General features: G+C 36.0%; 4 protein-coding genes across 7 annotated transcripts; 3 read left to right on the forward strand and 1 right to left on the reverse strand.

The window, feature by feature from the left end:
- Nucleotides 1-263: 263 nt before the first annotated feature.
- Nucleotides 264-3,111, reverse strand: LOC114727812 (probable polygalacturonase). Its single transcript, XM_028914568.1, has 5 exons — nucleotides 2,773-3,111; nucleotides 2,161-2,281; nucleotides 1,274-1,448; nucleotides 1,088-1,158; nucleotides 264-1,001 (listed from the first exon to the last, which is right to left on the reverse strand). The coding sequence occupies exons 1-5, from the start codon at nucleotides 3,091-3,093 to the stop codon at nucleotides 292-294; spliced, it is 1,398 nt and encodes a 465-aa protein (XP_028770401.1). The 5' UTR covers nucleotides 3,094-3,111; the 3' UTR covers nucleotides 264-291.
- A 1,398-nt stretch (nucleotides 3,112-4,509) lies between these two features.
- On the forward strand, nucleotides 4,510-7,048 carry LOC114727836 (mechanosensitive ion channel protein 1, mitochondrial-like). The gene is made up of 6 exons (XM_028914604.1): nucleotides 4,510-5,132; nucleotides 5,231-5,505; nucleotides 5,595-5,695; nucleotides 6,086-6,193; nucleotides 6,364-6,585; nucleotides 6,714-7,048. The coding sequence occupies exons 1-6, from the start codon at nucleotides 4,510-4,512 to the stop codon at nucleotides 6,717-6,719; spliced, it is 1,335 nt and encodes a 444-aa protein (XP_028770437.1). The 3' UTR covers nucleotides 6,720-7,048.
- On the forward strand, nucleotides 4,712-18,505 carry LOC114727809 (mechanosensitive ion channel protein 1, mitochondrial). Of its 4 annotated transcripts, none has more exons than XM_028914563.1 (7): nucleotides 4,712-4,721; nucleotides 14,082-15,250; nucleotides 15,350-15,627; nucleotides 16,196-16,296; nucleotides 16,777-16,884; nucleotides 17,622-17,843; nucleotides 18,205-18,505. In XM_028914563.1, the coding sequence occupies exons 2-7, from the start codon at nucleotides 14,430-14,432 to the stop codon at nucleotides 18,310-18,312; spliced, it is 1,638 nt and encodes a 545-aa protein (XP_028770396.1). In that variant the 5' UTR covers nucleotides 4,712-4,721; nucleotides 14,082-14,429; the 3' UTR covers nucleotides 18,313-18,505. The 4 variants fall into 4 exon arrangements, with proteins under 4 accessions (XP_028770396.1, XP_028770399.1, XP_028770397.1 ...); XM_028914566.1 differs by lacking the exon at nucleotides 4,712-4,721 and adding an exon at nucleotides 13,771-13,948 and having other exon boundaries at nucleotides 14,328-15,250; XM_028914564.1 differs by lacking the exon at nucleotides 4,712-4,721 and adding an exon at nucleotides 13,771-13,902 and having other exon boundaries at nucleotides 14,136-15,250.
- LOC114727815 (mechanosensitive ion channel protein 1, mitochondrial-like) lies at nucleotides 8,086-12,154 on the forward strand. Its single transcript, XM_028914572.1, has 7 exons — nucleotides 8,086-8,200; nucleotides 8,894-9,622; nucleotides 9,719-9,996; nucleotides 11,091-11,191; nucleotides 11,372-11,479; nucleotides 11,566-11,787; nucleotides 11,885-12,154. The coding sequence occupies exons 2-7, from the start codon at nucleotides 8,910-8,912 to the stop codon at nucleotides 12,008-12,010; spliced, it is 1,548 nt and encodes a 515-aa protein (XP_028770405.1). The 5' UTR covers nucleotides 8,086-8,200; nucleotides 8,894-8,909; the 3' UTR covers nucleotides 12,011-12,154.
- Nucleotides 18,506-19,828: the final 1,323 nt, after the last annotated feature.

Here is a 19,828-nt window from a genome sequence, read left to right on the forward strand (position 1 = left end):
TTTGTTTGAAACGTTTCTGGAAATTTTCTTCCCCTTTCTATTATCAGTTCGTTTAGTCATCTTCATGCTGAACTTAGCACTAGAAGAATCTTTATTGAAGTTCTTAAACGACACCCAGCTGAAATAATCGTAATTTTATTTAGCATTGAAATATCAGCATGCGACCAGGTACAATGAAAGATCTCTACTCTTTCAACTTGAACAATGCCTTCTAGTCCTGGATAACAATGGAAACAAGCCAATAGTGCCATGCATAGATGGCATACATATACTAATTAACGTTTGTGCAACTTATGCATGTTTGATGCTGTTAAAGCATTTCTTAAGCTCCAAGTTATCAATGGGTAGACTCTCTTCTGGAAAATTGCAAGCTAAAAAGTTCTCCGACTGCTGAGCAGGTAACAAGTGACACGGTGGAGGCGTGACGCCACTTGTCATTCCTTCAACATTCTTGCATGACCATGAAGGTTTCTTTGCCCCAGCGGCCATCCCTATTGTCACATTGGTGACGCAGATTCCGGTGAAGGGGTCACCAGAAATCCCCTGCAACAGAGCTGCAGTGGTCACATCCTCAGCCACTATATCTCTGTAATGAATGCCTCTGATCTGAGGTAAGGCCTTAGGATCAAAGTTGTTATCAGCATTGGAACCATAATTGCCAGTCATAAAGAACGCCCATTTCATAGTGTGCATGGTCATTCTCTTGAGGTATATGTCCTTGACATACCCTCCTCTTCCTATAGCTGTTTTAATTTTGATCCCAGATTCTGTTTTGATGGCTGTGATATCCTCCATTCTGACATCTTGGATGCCTCCTGACATCTCGCTTCCCAAGGCAATGGCTGCGGAATAAGGAGAAGTGCACGTAAGTCGTCTCACTATCAGTTGTTTTGTAGGCCATCCGAACTTTATGCCGTACTCGTCCCATCCGCTCTTAACAGCCACACAGTCATCTCCAGAAATTATGTAGCAATCTTCTATCCTCGTGTTTGTGCAAGAATCTGGAGATTAAACCAAGAGGAACATGTTAATTCAAATTGGGCAATCTTTTCAAAGTTCTTTTCTTTTGATCGGCATGCAAACTGACCTGGATCGATGCCATCGGTATTTGGAGAATTGACAGGCGCTATGATGGTGAGGCCTTGAATGATGATATTGCTGTGCAATGTTGAAAATTTTGTCGTCAGATTGAGATTTTATTCAGCATAAACTATTATTTTTGCTATTTGATTTAGGGAAGGGAAATGGAGAAGCAGGGAGGCACTGGGATTACCTGCTATAAACAGGATGAAGATTCCAAAATGGGGAGTTAAGGAGAGTTAGATTAGAGATCTGGACGTGCTGAGAGTACATGATCTCAATTAAGTGAGGCCGAGTGTAATCTAACTGTTTTCCACGAAACTGTGTCCACCAATATGCCCCTTGTCCGTCTATGGTCCCATTGTCCCCTGTCTCATTCGTTGTATTACCATTAAATCATACTATGTTATGACCATAAGACAAATAAATCAAACTCACTTGAGTGATGTTTGAAACCAGAGTAAAAGTAAGTCAAAATTTAAGAAAAATGAATATGATAATTTATGTTTTTGACCTGATTCTTAATGAATTTCGTTGGTTATCCATAATTTTCGGTTGCAGCAAAAGCTAGTTGAAGGTACTCCTCCGGTCCTAATTATAAGACCCAATTGACTTATTTGAGGAGATTAAGGAAGTAAGTTGAGTTGGTTATTTATAATAAATAAGTGTTGTCATTCCTAAAATATCCTTGCTAATTAAGTATATTGGCTAAAACTATCATTATTAGAAGGATTATCTTGGAAAAAAATGCATAAATATAAGTAACAAAATGGATTGGGGTCTTATAATTAGGACCAAATAAAAAGTCAAATGGAGTCTTATAATAAAGACCGGAGGAGTACAATGCATTAAATGATGGACAAGAATCAAAGATTGGTTAACGAAACATGCGCCAAGGTTTGAAATGTAGCTATTACAAACATAATAATAGTGCCACATCATCATATAATAGAATCATCGAAAACTGGAAATGCGGACGCATGTTAGTGTGATTCAATGATTCACCAACCTTTGAACTGTGCTTTGAATATGTGTGTGTGTGTGTGTTTGTTGGGAAGGAGGAGGACTTAAAAGGCGTACCAGTGATAATGACATCTGTGAGATTTGTTCCAAAGATGAGGCTTCTGTACCTTCCCGCCGCTGCATCTCTTCCTCTGCCGTATGACGGCAATGCTTCCATCACCGGCCACTCTTTTATATCCTAACCCAGTCATTAGATTAAAGTCTAATTATGCTCATACCTCTCTTCTTGACCATCAAGTGTACATTTTTTAGGATTAAATTGTATTTAACACCATGAAATATTTTTTTCAGTGTTACCCAAGATCCTCAAGTAATTTTTCGTGCAAGTTTATCATTAATTAATGTAATTTCTTAGTCACAACGAGCATCCTAAACTTATGATACTGAATGCTACTGAAAAAGTACTAATATGATGGATACACAAAAAACTATTTTAAGATATTAATTGTTACTGAAAATTTTTTTAGGAATCCAGTTTAATACATTGAATGCTATTTAGGCAGGATATTATTTAACCCTATTTTTTATGAGTGATGCAGTTCAATGAACATTCAAAAATTAGTTAGGATATTGAGTGTTATTGAAAAAATAATTTAGGATCCTGAATACAGCTTAATCCTATGAGTGACGCAATTCAAGGAACATTCAAGTATATGGGAGGAAGGAGACCTGAGAAGCAAGAAGAAAAGCATCTCTGTGGAGAAAGAGAGTGAAGTGACTGATGAGGCTGAAACTGCCGGTGAGCCATTTTCCGGCGGGAACATACAGTTGAGCTCCTCCTCCTTCTTCAGATGCATAGCGTCTCAGTTCGCTTATTGCTCTCTCAAAAGCCTTCGTATTCAGAGTCTTGCCATCCCCAACTCCTCCAAAATCCACCAGTGATGCACTGTGACTTCTGCAACTTATAGCTGAATACACCAACCCACTTGTCTCGCTCCTCTCTCTTCTGCTCTCACCTCTCTCTGAACTCAGAAACGCCACCATCATCATAGCACAAAACACTACCTTCACTGCCTGAAAAATGCAAGTTTAATTAGCTAAGTGGGATGTGAATTAATCTTGCAGAAGCTGAAGGTGTGTGTGTATATATATGTGCATTAATATGCGGACAAGAGATTTAGAAATACATATGCGAAGAAAGAAATGGACAGTTCTGAGACAAAAGATGACAAGGCTCTTGCCTGTGCCATTGTGCGCGTCTCCTAACTTAGCTAGATTTTGAAGATACAGAGAGTGGAGTTGTAAACGCATGGTATTTATAGAGGACGGGCATGTCTAAGATTCATGGAAAGTGAAGAAAGTTTAGATGCTTAAGAGAGAGCTACGTATAGGGGCATGTGTACATAGTTCAGACGGCGCTTAGAAGCAATATATACTGAGCAGAACCTCTGTAATTTTTATATCAGTGTCGATTATTACCTGCACAAAAAGATTGCGTGGTTGAAAAATAATAATACCTGAAACACAACCATGCATAAAGGAAAAATGAGATATGAGTAGTAATCAAAAGTTCAAATCCTCCAAATACGTATCTAAAATGAAAAAATAATCGCAATTATCTTTTTTATAATTTATGTAAGTTATTTTTATTTCATATCATATTTCATAAAATAAATCATTATTAGTTTTAAAATAAAGAAAGTTGTGTCCGGATCAAAATTTAACGATTCAAGGTTATTATACTGTTAATTGTTTTTTTAATCAATACATTTGCGCTAAGAAATTGTCGTCAAGCAGCTAAGATCCTATATAAGTCTGAATGAACCTACAATAAAGCATATAACAAAATTAAATGTAATAAGAATCATGGAAAAATCGTATGATATCTGCTTGATATATTTGTGGAAATGGAATTCCATTGCACAGAATAATAGCCTTTTTGAGACAGAGATTTTCATGAATAGAAAAACTACTTTGTTCGGCCAAAAAAACATAATGATAACCATGCAAGAGCCGGTTTTTCTTCTCTTGTCAACATCTGAAAGCTTCAACGACATATATTGTGATGGAATTATTTTTACTTTAAAATGTATGATGATTTGAACGTATTTCTACGAGACGAATTAAATAAATCGTAATACTTTTATTTTATATTTTTTAATTCAAGCGATTAAAATGAAAAAAATATAGACTTGATAATTTGTTAACTATTCTTTCTTTTCCTTTCATGCAACGTAACGTATATTTTGCCGTTAACTGATGGCCAAGAATCCTCCGAATGATTTCGCGAACATTTTAGAGCGTACGGGGTTTTAAGCAAAGAAGCCCCGAAGTCCAAGTTATTCCGGTTGACTTGTTAAGTATGTCAAAATAATAATGGAGCAGCTGGAGTACTTTCCTGCAGAATGAATCAATGAAAGTGTTGTTTGAACGTGGAGTTAATTAATTCAACCACATCACTATATTATGAACCTCGCAAGAACTGTTGATTGCATTCATGCAATAATTCCGGGTAATCCATCCAGTCAAGCCTATTCCAAAGGAGAGTTACAGTTGCCTGAAATTTTTTCCAAGAACCAGGGTAGAACTTTGGCTTCTGAAAACATCACCCTCTTCAATACCAAACCCAATGCCTCTCTTTCCCCTAAATTTCCCTGTTTCATTTGTTTCCATCATTCGTATTCACCATCTTTGAGGGACAAAAGAGGTAGGGATGGGAACACTAATTTTCCATTTGATAAAATCAAAGATGTTTGGAAGAATGCGGTAGAGAAAGTGACTCATTGTGCAGAAAAGGTTGAAGAAGCCTCCGATGAGTTTAGTCTATATGTTCAACAGTTTCTCGACTCACATCCATATCTTTATAACATGGTTATTCCAGTAGGTGGTACACTGGCAGCCGCTATAATAGCATGGATTGTGATGCCTCGGATTTTAAGGAAACTCCACAGATATTCAAAGCGAAGTCCTGCTGCAATACTTCTGGAGGGAAGCATATCTGGGGAACGAGTTCCTTATGAGAAAAGCTTTTGGGGTGCTTTGGAGGATCCAGTGCGATATTTGGTTACCTTCATGGCATTCTGGCAGATGTTAGTTACTTACTTCCATTTTAAGGGTCTTGTTTTCATTTCTGTGGTTGTAGTATGCATATAGATGTCCAAGTGTATGACAGATACTTTGATTTCAGTTGTGTAATGGTAGCTCCAACAACTTTAGCCTCGCACCTTGGACAGGCTTGGAGGGGTGCGGTGATCCTTTCATTTGTGTGGTTTTTGCATCAATGGAAAACAAATACGTTAGGACACATTGCGTCTGGTCAAAGTTTTCTTGGGCTTGGTCAAGATAAATTGCTTGCCCTAGACAAAGTCTCATCTGTTGGTCTATTTGTGATTGGCATAATGGCTTTGGCTGAGGCTTGCGGTGTTGCTGTACAATCTATTGTAACTGTTGGTGGTATTGGAGGTATGTTTAAATATTAATATTCAATCAAATCTGCAGGATTAAACTTTTCAATATGCGTGTTACGCGACAAGTTTGGGATCTTTATGCAGGAGTTGCCACCGCTTTTGCTACCAGGGACATCCTTGGCAATGTATTTAGTGGGCTGTCTATGCAGTTTTCAGAGCCCTTTACAGTTGGAGATAAAATAAAAGTACGTCATTATTTGGCTTGGTTCAACTTACTGTTTTTCTTTTTCCCCCCTTGCTATGGGAACAAGTTATTTGCTTAAGCATGTCACCACCGTGAGTTCTGTGCACTCTTGCAATTATTTATGGCAAATTGCAAGATTCTCACGTCCAACATGGCCCCTGTGAATCATTCAGTGTATAGTCAAATATAAATATGCTGAACGTACAGATGGAGGTAGAACTAAGGTTAAAATATCCAAGGGGCCATCATAACAAAAGTTGAGGAGTTTGAGAAAATTAAAGATAAAACTGAACTACCCAGACATGTGATATTGTAAGGAAGCTGTCTAGTTTGATCCATTGTATAGTTTATTTTACCTGATAATTTTTCTGAGGAGTTGAAGTAATTGTAGGCTGGCACGGTAGAGGGTGAAGTGGTGGAAATGGGACTTACAACTACATCATTGCTGAATGCTGACAAGTTCCCCGTTGTAGTGCCAAACTCACTTTTTTCCAGCCAGGTATGCTCTCATGGTTGAATGTGTAGTTCCCCTGTTCTCATTGGATCCATCTTGCTATAATTCTGCGGTTTTCTCAGTTAAAAAAGATTGATTTTGAGATTACTGTCTACTTATTGATCGTAGTATTGATATCTTTCTGTGATAATAGCTTTTCCGCGCAAAATTTGCAGGTGATAGTGAATATGTCCCGTGCTGAATATTGCGCCATCACATCTAAAATTCCTCTGGGGATTGGTGATTTCAGTATAATTCCCAGGATATCAGATGATATAAAGAGCATGCTAAAAACAAAGGAAGTGGTTTTCTTAGGAAAAGAGGCCCCTTACTGTTATCTGTCACGCATTGAATGTTCATTTGCACAATTGACTATTGGATACAACATCAAGTACATGGTACGTAACTCTACAACAATCTCATGCCATTTCTTATCTTTCATGTAAGGTGTTTGTTCAACCCATTTTTAATATATTCCAAGTATCACCATGTTCGGATATATCATCAAATGTTTGTTTTGGTACAGAGATGATGAGATGTATAGTGCAGAACAAGATATACTGATGGAAGTTGTAGAGATTATTAGGAAGCATGGTGGTCAACTTGGCCGCCCTCGGCGTCAGATGTCTTATGATTACGAGTAACCTTTCAAGAAATTTGTAAATGCAGACCAGTCTTTACTCGCTTTCTTCCTGCTTGACTTTGATGATGGAAGGTAGAAGCCAAGATTTCAAGACTTGGTGCCTCTGATACTTGGGATATGTAATAAAGACAATAACTTGGTAAAATTTTCAGATAAAAATATTTCTGTAGGTTTATTAAATTAAAGGGGTAGGATAAAAGATTACATGTTTGTGCAAATTTAATAATAATATCAGAAATTTTGAAGTACCCTTCTTGTAATTTTGTTTGCCTAGTTCTTTATTGTAATATTCATACCTAGTATTGGAGTTCAGATGAAGCTATGTCAATGGTCATACTTTGATATAAAAAGACAAAAACTCTAACTAGCTCAGATATTAGGAAATGAGGAGAGTATCACTTTTCATCCTTTCACTATCAGGGCCAATGTACTTTAGCACCAGCTTCCTGAGAATACTTAATGCTTCCCTTCCAAAAAGAATCAAAATAATCGCCTCGTTACAGCTAGGCCTTTCATTTTCTTGTCCTGAGAAACAAAACACAACTTGCAAATTTCATCACAAAAAACCGATTCAACTATTACTATCATACTCGAATTCTCACCCCCTCACTTACAATTGATTATGTATGACACAAGGGTCGAAAATAATAATCAATAAGTAGGTAAAAAATGTCAGATATATTTACTGGTCCAACGGTCCCAAACCTTCCTTTTCAGGCCATTTTCTCTAACTATGTTGTTGCTACATAGAGTACAAGAAAGAAAGAGAAGAATAAAATAGAGAAAAATGAGTGAGCTTTGATTTAAAGACAACAACTATGATATGCTCGTCCTTCCTCGAATCTTTAAATTTTCCTCGAGAGGTTTTATCAAGGCTAAAGTGGGCAACAGAAGCAGATTCTCTCAAGCACGCAATATCCCTGTTTATGTTGGACAGAGGCATGACTTTTTTCATAATATCTTCTTTTTAGGAATCTTAACCCTCTACTTTGCCTACAATTTTACAATCTACAATATCTACAAACTCTATGAGAGTTGTAAGATTATACTACAGAAATTAAAAATACAAAACGGTTAAAAGAATAAAGAAAGTAACACAGGACCCGGGCGTGTTTCACGACATGCACAACAGAGATGCTTCCCTTCACTCAGAGACCTGAATTTTGAGGCTTCTCTCATAAAACCATAAACCTGGCATAAATCCGTTGGGTTGAGACTTGGGACTCACTCGTCCCTTTCTACACTGAATTTATGTTGCCTATATCCACAAGTCTCCTCCAAACGATTTTGCCTACCTATCTGTTTCTGTAATCCGTTTTTTCTTGGTTCTTGTGTAACTACTCAATCAAAGAAGCTCCCCGTAGCCTAAGGTATATTTGTTTTCAATTTCTTGCCGATCTAGTTTCTCTTTCCTTCCTTATGAAATGCAGGAAATGTGCAAGGACGTGGTATCTGGACAACCGCATAGATAATTTCAGACCTTGTCATATCATCTATTTGTACACACACAGCTACAGTATCCTAAAAGAAGAATACAAAATCAAGGGCAATGCAGAGACATAGAAATATGAGATATTAGATATGAAGTTGAGGGAATTTACATAAATGAGACGTATTTTATTCAAAGAATCATTACCATAACTGCGCTGTACAGGACCTCTCCCTTACAAAATGTGATTGTAAGAGGGGAAAAAATGGAAAAAGCATTATTTATTTCATCATATTGTTATGTGTCTCAACTCTGTTTACAAACAATACTACATATAAATGCATCGTGTGTTTTAGCTGCATTGTTCTATCCAATTACTGGAACTAGGTTCAATGCAATGATGGCTTAATATATAAAGCATGACATTTTCTCATTTTTTGGGTTACAAAATGAGGCTTCGGTTTTATGTCTGAAGTATTTTTAACCATGGTTGCTCTGATTGGATTCTTTCATTGGATCGGGATACTCATTCACCGAAAATAATTGATTGAATGATCCTGAACTTTTGTACTTGCCTTGTTGGATTACTGAAAGCTGAGTGCTCTAACTGAATCATATACTCGGGAATTTGCAGACGGGAAATTAAGATAATGGCCGGAGTGAGGTTTTCCTGTCTGAAACGTCTCCAGAAATTTTCAGCCAAGTGTTCTCTGAACTTGGAGTCAGTTCAACCAAATCACCATATTATGAACCTTGCAAGATGTGAAGATTGCGTTCATGTAAACTTTCCCACTAATTCAGTGAATCAAGCTTATTTCAAAGGAGAGTTACGGTTACCTGTAAATTTTGCTAAGAACCAGTTTAGAATTATGACTTCAGAAAACAGCAACCTCTTGAATACCAAACCCAGTGCTCCACTTTCTCCTAACTTCTCCAGTTTTAGCCTCCAAAACTCTCTTCCTTTTGCTTCAGTGAATCTCCTGTTGAATCATCGATCATATTCGTCATCTCTGAGTGGCGAAGGAAGTAGAGATGGAAGAACTGATTCTCCATATGATTATGGAGCAAGTGATTCTACAGATATCAGTCACTGGGCTCATGATCTGACTCCATGTGTTCAACAGTTGTTTGACTCACACCCATTCCTTAACGATGTGGTTATTCCAGTTGGTGTCACATTGACTGCCACTCTAATAGCGTGGACTTTGATGCCTCTGATTCTGAGGAAGTTTCACGAAAAAGCAATGCAAAGTTCTGCAACAATACTTCTGTCCGAGGAGCGACTTCCTTATGAGAAAAGCATCTGGGGTGCTTTGGAGGATCCATTGCGATATATGATTACCTTCGTGGCATTCTCACAGATGTTAGTGGCTTACTTTCCATTTTAAAGATGTTACTTTCATATCTGTGATTGTATTATACGTCCAAGTAGTATATGATAGATGAAGTTGATTTCCAGTTCTTTAATTGTGGCTCCAACAAGTGAAGCCTCACACCACCTTGCAGAGGCTTGGAAGGAGGCAGTGATCTTTTTATTTACGTGGTTTCTGCATAGATGGAAAACAAGTATCTTGGGACACATTTCGTCCCGTCAAAGTTTAGTTGGCCATGGTCAACATAAATTGCTTACTCTGCACAGAGTCTCATCCGCTGGTATATTTGGGATTGGTACAATGGCTTTGGCCGAGGCTTGCGGGATCTCTGTTCAATCTATTGTAATTGTTGGCGGTATAGGAGGTATACAAGTATTGATAGTCCATTGAATCTTTCAGTTTCAGTTTTATACCTTTTTCACGTCTTTTAATTTCTGCGGTTTTTTTTTATAGGATGAAAAACACATATAATATGGTAGGTTTTGGGACATATCAGGTTCCTTGTTGGTAGATGAGGTTAAGGTGGTTTGATGGATTGGGTGTTATAATTTATTAAGATATTTGCTATATATAGGCATATACAAAAATGGACATGATGCATGCACACTTCTTTATGAGAGTACATTATATGCATTTTTATATTATTAAAAAAGAGATATAGAAACCAACAAATTGTTGGTTGATACGATAATTAGTCTCATTTTCCTTAGGAGGAGACAGACTTGTTAGGATGGTTTTAACCTTAACATTTCTAACCCGACAAAGAGTAGTCTTGATCGTAAAGCAACTTAAAGATACTCTGAGTTATATTTAAAAAAAAACAGAGACATAGAAGTTGGCAACACATGCATATGCTGCGTTAGTTAATAATAAAATGAGAAGTTCACATGGTGTACTTATCTAGAGAAGTGCACCAAATCCAGATTTATGCATGTAGCAATTTCAACAATTTTGACAAAAATAATTATCTTCACACGCGAGATTATATTTTGACAATTGAGAGGGAAGTTTTTGGCTTTTTTTTTTAAAAAAATGAAATTGAAATACATTGTATAACTTGAAAAGTTTAAATGTTTAGTATCTAAAAGAAAAATAATAGCGAAAACTGATGAAAGGACACATATCTGTGCACACACAACATCTACAATAAATTTAAATACTACCTCTTATCCTAATTATAAGACCTTATTTATAAACTATGAACGAGGCCTTATAATTAAGACTGGAGGTAGTACTTAGGACTCTCTCTTTTAACTTCTACTGTTTCATCATGTTTGATGATGCCTAATATTTCTATTTTCATTTCTGAATATTTGCTAAAATCTTATTATATACCCCCTAGCTCTTGATAATCTGCCATATTATAGGATTAGAGTTATGAAGAGAATTAGTTATAATTTCCTAAACTATTAAGAAATGGATGGTTTGACCTTTCTCTTCTTGTACATACATCTGCAGGATTTGCCACTGCTTTTGCCGGCAGAGACGTCCTTGCCAATGTATTCAGTGGATTGTCTATGCAGTCTTCGGAGCCTTTTACAATTGGAGATACAATTAAAGTATGTAAACTAATTGACATTGGTGCAACTTGTACTTTTTTTGGGTCAATTTCCCCCCCTTTGTAATGGACACTGCACTAAGTGAGTTGCAATATTTCTGCACGTACTTGAACACTCTTGTCAACATATTTATGGCAGTCCATTATGTGAGGGATTATATTGAAGTATAATGAATTGCAGGCAGGGTGGGTAGAAGGAGAAGTGATAGAAATAGGACTGACAGAAACATTGTTGGTGAATGCTGAGAAGATGGCTGTGATGGTGCCCAACTCATATTTTTGCAGGCAGGTTAGCATCATCGCTTGATCCTGTCTTCTGTTGGTAGTGATCTATCCATAACAGTGGTTTCATGCATGGATATGCAAAAACTGCAGGTGATAGTGATAAAGTCTCGAGCAGAATGCCGTGGCATGATATCTAAAATCCCTTTGAAGATTGAGGCCATACAAAGAATTCCCAAGATATCAGATGAGATAAAAAACATGCTCAGAACAAATGGTAAGGTTTTGCTGGGGAAAGGAGCCCCTTACTGTTACTTGTCGCGCATTGAAACTTCGTACGCAGAATTGACCCTTGGATACAACCTCAAACACATGGTACGTACCATATCTTTGGGGTGTAGTGCATTTGGATTTTTATAAGCATGATTTTGAGGAGAATTGATTCATTCAAAGTGTGGGATATGAGGTACAGGGCAAAGATGAGATGAGCTATGCAGAACAAGAGGTCGTGGAGGAGGCAGTGGAGATTTTAAAGAGGCATCGTGCTGATCTTGGCCTCCTTTCCCATCTCTCATCTTCTTCCTCTGATTCAGACTGATATGAACAGTCACGATATAGACTAACAAGATTATCATAAATTGTGAAAACTGGCCTCAGAGTCTTGGACTCTGTATAACTTGTGAATATTGGCATAGATATTGATTCTGTTTTGTGGCTAAGATGAATCTCTTGTTCTATCGCTAATATATGTATATCTTGGGATGAATTTCTCCAATTTCTCTCTCATGTCTGTGTGTGTGTTCTTTTTGCTCAACCCTTGGTCATATTATATAAGTATAACCTGAATCATACCCCAAAAGCCGGGCACATGGAAACAACTTTTATAACTATTTTTTTAACTAATAAACTAGAAGTTCGGTTTTAAAAATGGAAACATCCATTACAAGCTCAATCCCCATTTTCATATGAGCCCGTTTGGCTAAGCGTTTCGAGGCAAATAAACTGTTTTTTTTCAAGTACAAGCCAGTTTGAAGAATTTGTGCTGTTTGGCTTGGCAATTGAGTGATATGTTTTTTATAAAGAGTTACAATAAGTTATAAACTAAAATTAATAGTTTATGACTTATAGCTTATAATTTATAACTTTTGAAAAATGGAGAGAGAAAAAGTTAAGAAATTTATTACCTCTTTTGATTTTTATTATAAACCTCAAATAACTAATTTTTAGATAACAAAAAATCAGTTAAAATTAGTTGAAAGTAATAAATAAGTTAGAAATATACTTTTGTTCTTAAATATACTCCTAGAAATATACTTTTATTTTTAAATATGTCCTTATAATAAATAATAAAAAATAAAAGAAAATATATGAGATCAACAGGAGCTTATAAATAATTTGGTAAAATTATTTTTTAATAATGTTTCATTATTTATTAAAACTCATAACTATTTTGATAATTTTATAAACAAGCTTACTTTTACTCAATCATAATCCAAATAACCTTTTACCAATTTCACTTTTACAAACTAACTTTTCTGAATTCAAATCCAAATACAATTCAGCTTATCCAATTTAATTTTTATCTAATTTTACTTTTTCAAAAATCAAATTGATAATAAACTACTTTTCCAATCGCTAATCCAAACGGACCCATATTCACTTTTACTCATAGCCTCTTTTTTGTAACTTTTTACAACCTAGCTTCAATTTTTTTTTTTTGATGTCTCTGGGTAATTAAATAGGGACATTAAGGTCAATTTGTTACTCCAAAAATCAGCAAGCAACATGATTTTTAGTGATATTTATTGAATTTTGGTCTTTCTTGAATAGAGGGGAAAAGCGGGTCCTTTGCCTCTTTTTGTATTATTCTTTTAGAAGTTTTTCATATTTATTAGCGAGAATTTTATAAAAACATATTTGAAATTATAAAATCTCAAATCATATTTGATAATAACATTTTAGTAAATTTTGAGAACACTTATTTGTAAATAACAACACATGTTTGTAAAAATTCTTTACTTAAAATTTATTAATTCTTAATTTCTTTTCATGGGGCTTTTCTCCTGTCTCTTCACGTAAGACTTTTTAATACATATTTATAAACATTTTATAATATTTTTGAAAAAAAAGTAAGAAGGTGTTTGGATCCCAAAAATACTTTCAAAAAATATTTTTACATAAATCGACAATATTTTTTATTACTTTTATTTTATACCATAGAATCACTCTTAAATTCAACAGTTTAATTTCACCTAAAAACCCCTTGAAATCCTTAGCCAACACTGATCCCGCCTGTACCGACTTGGATAAAGAGGATGTTTTTTTGTCTTTTTTCCCAATACACCCTCTCCTATACTGGAATCTTTTTTACTCTCTCCACAGGACACCTTCAAACGATCTCGCAGACCAGTGTGTTCTTTTGATCAGTACTCTTTCTTGATTGTTGTGTCATGTGTGACTACTTAATCAAAGAAGCGCTGCACGCCCAAGGTATAGCTGTTTTCAATTTCTCATGGATAAAATGCAGGAAATGTCGGTAAGTTGACGGAAAAGATGAAAAAAGCATTCTTTGTTTCATCATGTTGTTATTTTTCGCTATCCTGTTTACTACAAGCAATGGTATAATGTATTTTAGTCGCTGCATTGCGCTATCCAGTTAGTGGAACTAGCTTCGATGGACTGATGGCTTCACTAATTATTTATGACATTTCTTTATTTTTCAGTTTAAAAAATCAGGTTTCGGTTTTATTTCTGAATGATTTATGATCATTACGATGCTCTTATCGGATTCCCTTATTGGACTGGGCAACTCATTCACTGGAAATAATTGATTGGATGTTTCGGAATTTCTCTTCGTCCTTGCCTTGTTGGATTGCTGAAAACTGAGTACATCATATGTGCGCTGAAATTTGCAGATTGAGTCACTCTAGAATCCTGGTAGCTTCTTGGAGTTGGTGGTGATTATTCGATTTCAAATGATATCTCTGTTGACTTCTTTACTATGCTAAACTGATACAATGGCCGGAGCAAGGTTTTCCTATCTGAAACGTCTCCAGAAATATTCAGCTAAGGGTTCTTTTAACGAGGAATTAAGTCAGCCAAATCAACGTATTATGAACCTTACAAGATGTGTGGATTGTGTTCGGTTAAGATTTCTGAGTACTTCGTATAGTCACGCTTATTCCAAAAGAGAGTTACGGTTACCTGAAATTTTTGCCGAGAACCAGTTTAGAACTATGACTGCTGGAAATAGCAACCTCTTCACTACCAAACCTGCGGCTTCTATTTCTCCTAAATTTTCTAGCTTTTTCTTCCACAAGGCTCTTCCTTTTGCTTCACCTTCAATGACGCTCTTGTTGAATCATCGATCATATTCGTCATCTCTGAGTGGCAAAGGAAGTGGAGATGGGACCACGGATTTTCCATCTATTTCTGGGGCAAATGCCACGAATGCCGGCGGTGATTCTATCGATACGAGTGATTGGGCTGATAAAATCAAAGATGCTTGGCAGAGTGCAGCAGAGGCAGTAGCATATTCTGCACAAAAGGTTAAAGAAGCCTCTGATGAGCTGACTCCATATGCTCAACAGTTGCTCGACTCGCATCCATACCTCAATGATGTGGTTATTCCAGTTGGTGGTACATTGATTGCCACACTTATAGCGTGGATTGTGATGCCTCGGATTTTGAGGAAACTTCACAAATATGCAACGCAAGGTCCTGCTGCAAAATTTCCTGGAAGCACATCTGAGGAGCAAGTTCCCTATGAGAAAAGCTTTTGGGGTGCTTTGGAGGATCCAGTGCGATATTTGGTTACCTTCATGGCATTCTCACAGATGTTAGTAGCATATTTCCATTTAAGGGTGTTTTTATCATGTTTGTATTTCCTGGTTGCGTTATATTTCCTACTCTGTGACAGATAAATTTGGTTTTTCAGTGGTGTTGTGGTAGCTCCAACAACTGTGGCCTCACAATACCTTGCACAGGCTTGGAGGGGTGCTGTGATCCTTTCATTTGTGTGGTTTTTGTATCGATGTAAAACGAATGTCTTGGCACGTATTTTGTCAGGTCAAAATTTACTGGGGCTTGATCGGGATAAACTGCTCGGTCTAGACAAAATATCATCTGTTGGTCTCTTTGTGATTGGTATAATGGCTTTAGCTGAGGCTTTTGGTGTGGCTGTGCAATCTATTATAACTGTTGGTGGTATAGGAGGTAAGTATTCGAAGCTAGTTGAATCTGCTCAGTTTCTTTTTTAAACTTTTTGTCTTGCGAGTTTTCTTGTATCTCTTGATTTCTTCTGTGGGGATACTACATTACTACTAGTATGAAAAACTTGTAAACGATGGTAGGTTTTAGGATGTTAAGTTCGTTACGGGTGGTCAGGTGGATTTATCCGGTTGATAAGTATCATTACTGAAGGTCAAGACTGATAAGGAACATGGAATGTCAGATTGGTCAGCCCCCTTCCCAGAAAAGAGACGAGCAGTAACAGCACACACAGAGAACTAATAGAGACAGTCTCTAGCTTTCAAGAGGCTAGAGTCCCTCCTAGAGGAAACGCTTACCAATTGCTTCCCCCACCCCCAAAAAAAAAAATCCTTTGGTTTTTTGTAACCTCTTGGCCTGCACTCCTTCACTTCTCCTCTGTCTCGATCTCCTGGAACCATTTTGTTTCTTTTGTCTATTTTTTATCTGTCATCATTTCGTTTCTCTTGGAATAGGTCTACTGGGCTGAATTAACATTAAAATGGATGATTTGACCTCTTCTATCTTTATGCAGGAGTTGCCACTGCTTTTGCCGCTAGAGACATACTTGGCAATGTGTTCAGTGGGTTGTCTATGCAATTTTCAAAGCCCTTTACCGTTGGAGACACAATAAAAGTATGTCATTAATGGACTTGTTGCAGGCTACTGCTTTTATTTTACCCTTTTAATGTGCAGAAGTATTTCCTTAGGCATGGTATTGCTGGATGTTCTATACTTAAGCACTCTTGCTATTATTCATGAAAAATTGCAAGCTGTACTAGTTTTAGTGCTTAAATGCTTTTCACCAATAATCCAGTACGTCTGCTACGTTCTATGTATCATGCAGTATATTTTTCAAAAGGTATAAGCTTGTTGTTTATACATGTAGGGGGGAGAAAAGGGCTTGGAACATTTACGTTGTAAACAAGATAATAGTTTATTATTTTGAGAAATTAAATAAAATAAAATAGAGCTGTCCGAATATGTGTTTTGTGAAAATTCAAGCTTGAAGAGGATCTTCTAGATTTTTTAAGTCAGGAAGAAGGCATCCCTCAATGTCGGTTTTCCAGTGTATAATTTTTTTTTTTTTTTAAATACTTGTTTGTGAAATTATAGGCTGGCTCGGTGGAGGGTCAGGTGGTGGAAATGGGACTTACTACTACGTCATTGCTGAATGCTGAGAAGTTCCCAGTGGTAGTGCCAAACTCACTTTTTTCTAGCCAGGTGGGCATCCCCTTGCCCTTATTCTGTATTCGCAACTATTCAATTGATTTTCAACACTTGGGCATATCTAAATGCCTAATTTATCATGTTGATTTTTGCTGCTGATGAAACACGTTGGAAAATGTGCACTACTTTTTTATTCACTGTTCATGCTCAAATAAACAGTTCAAAGCAAGAGTTTTCCTCTGTTCTGGCATTGGCCATCAAGTTATGATTCTGCTGTCTTCTTAGAAATAAATAACTAATCAAATCATAGCTTATGTCTGTCATTCTATGATTATACTATGCCTAGCAATAGTTTGAGCACTTCTCTCATAGCTTCAAAACTTTTTCCTTTGTTAAGACCATTTAGTGGTAGAGTTCCTGTAACTTGGTCCTTGATCTAATTCTGATGGTTATTTATCATTTCACAAGCCTAAATTAAGATGTCTATTGTTTAATTTATTTAATCAAATACATCTTCTAGTTATTATCATTGTTCATTTTGTTTTTCTAACTTACAAGGTATTAGAAAGTTCTTCTCTTGAAGAGACATATTAAGAAGCCATCTTGTGTATAAAACTATATATGCAAGCTCTCTCTCTCTCTCTCTCTGATAGTTGTATTCACAAATTAATGCCTTTTTCTCTGTAAAAATTTTCCTCGTAGGCTTTGATTCTGAGATTACTGTTTGCTTTATTCAACGTAATTATTGATAATTTTCTTGTGATAACGGTTTTTCCATGCAAAATTTGTAGGTAATAGTGAACAAGTCCCGTGCTGAATGTCGTGCCATCTTGTCCAAAATTCCTTTGCGAATTGAGGATATAAATAAAATTCCAAAGATAGCAGATGACATCAAGAGCATGTTAAGGACAAACGCTAAGGTTTTCTTAGAGAAAGACGCTCCCTACTGTTACTTGTCGCACATTGAAAGTTCATATGCACAATTGACTATTGGATACAACCTCAAATACATGGTACCTCCTGCATTCCCGTCCCTAGAACAAATTCATGTTATGCTTATTAGTTGCTATGCAAATCCGTTTTATTAATTATTGTTTAATGTTATTATAGCATTTTCCGTAACATTATTTATGAGAAATTAGACTAATCAGCACGCTGAAATGTCAACTCAATGCACGGGAGTACTGTTAAGAACAATATGGAAGATGCTATAGGTATCTTTGAATTTACCTATACTTCATTGTCAACCTGTTGTTGTAAGTATCTGTTTGATCCAAGACGAACAGTGTGTCTAGTTGGTACTTAATTTAATGTGTTTTAGACATCTTCGTTACCAAATTCCCCTCGTCTGTCTCATGTTCTTGTTTCTTGCAGCGTAAAGACGAGATGTACTCTGCAGAACAAGATATCCTCTTGCAGGCAGTCCAGATTATTAAGATGCATGGTGCTGAACTTGGCAATACCTGGCAAAGCGTGCCTTGACATGGGAGAAAAAGCAGCTTCTGCCTGGAGATTAACTTTTTGTCAATTTCTTTCTGCTTGACTTCAATGATGGAAGACGTGATTTTAAAAATTTGATTTGGTCCAGACTAATACGAGTTTTGGAGTTTAGGTTAATTTGTCACACTTTGATTGATATAGTTTTGTAATTAATAGTAACACCGATGCTCCTCTCTCTCTCTCTCTCTACACACACACACATTCTTCTTGATATAAAAGTTAAATAATTAATTTGTTAATATTAAAAAATTAGTTAAGTTAATTACTTGTAATATATAGATATTGTCTTTCTAAAACTATCTTATCAATTAGGCGCAATAAAATTACCATTGTAATCATTATAAGGATTATTAGGGACAAAATGGATAAATATTCAAGGAAAATAAATTGAAATTTTATACTAGTTTCTATTTTAATATAAGAGTTACTTAGCTAATTTAAGTGGATTAAGAAAATTAGTCAAATTAGTTATTTGTAATAAAAAAGTATTGTTTTTCTCACAATATCTTTACTAATTAAGTGTATTAGTTAGAAATAATATTATTACAAGACTATCTTGAAAAAAAATGAATAAATATAAGAGACAATAAGTTTGGGTTTTATATTTAAAATCAAATTAAAATGAAATGAACTCTTACATTAAGGATTAGGGATAGTATTTAGTATCAAATTAAATCTAACTTTTATTATATTAAGGGTGGGAGGCGGCATACATATACATATTAAATTTCTTTCATATTGAATGTGGGTCCATGAAATGTCGATCAAGAAGAGGCCTTTGCACTTTTTCGCGAGGTTTAACCCACTCACGTTGAGCATCGTTTACACTTCTTCGTGCCCTGCATTCCTCGCCTCGGGTTTTTTTGAGCAATCTTTTAAATTTTAATTCACTACATTCCATATTAGCCACGTCAGTAACCATGGAAAGATTTCACTCATTGTCATTAGCTTTTTGTGTTTGCTCAAATTTGCCAGATTTAGTGATCAACGAATCCAACCAATATGGAAATCATGTGGAGCACAGGTAATTAATCATAATAAAAACCAACCAAGTGAGCTATATAATTTTATTTGCAGTAGCATGGGATTTATAATTATCAAATATCACATGATATCTTATTAAATAACCGCTTAAAGATAGTTTTGGTCAATTATTTCAAATATGAACTTTAATAAGTAAATTATTAAAAGTCATTTTTCTCGTTTAATTAGTTATTCTGATTTAATTAATTGATTTAGTTAGATTTGACGAAAGCCAGACAGCTTCATTGGTTTAAAGAAGCTATCTAAAATTTAGCTGAAGACGAAGCCCGGAAAAACAACTAGGGAACGAGCGCGCTGCTTTCTGGAACTAATCGAACCCTAGTTAGGGTTTTCATCTTTTGTGTCGTGGGGAAGCTACATATAGTACAGAGCAACCACCAGAGGCTCAAGCATTTTCAGCTGAAGATTACGCCTGAAGCCGCGATGGTATTTTCTATGACTGCGCGAATACCAC

Source organism: Neltuma alba, unplaced genomic scaffold, assembly GCF_004799145.2.
Source record: "Neltuma alba isolate B1F8T4 unplaced genomic scaffold, ASM479914v2 tig00012508_pilon, whole genome shotgun sequence".
NCBI lineage: Eukaryota > Viridiplantae > Streptophyta > Magnoliopsida > Fabales > Fabaceae > Neltuma > Neltuma alba.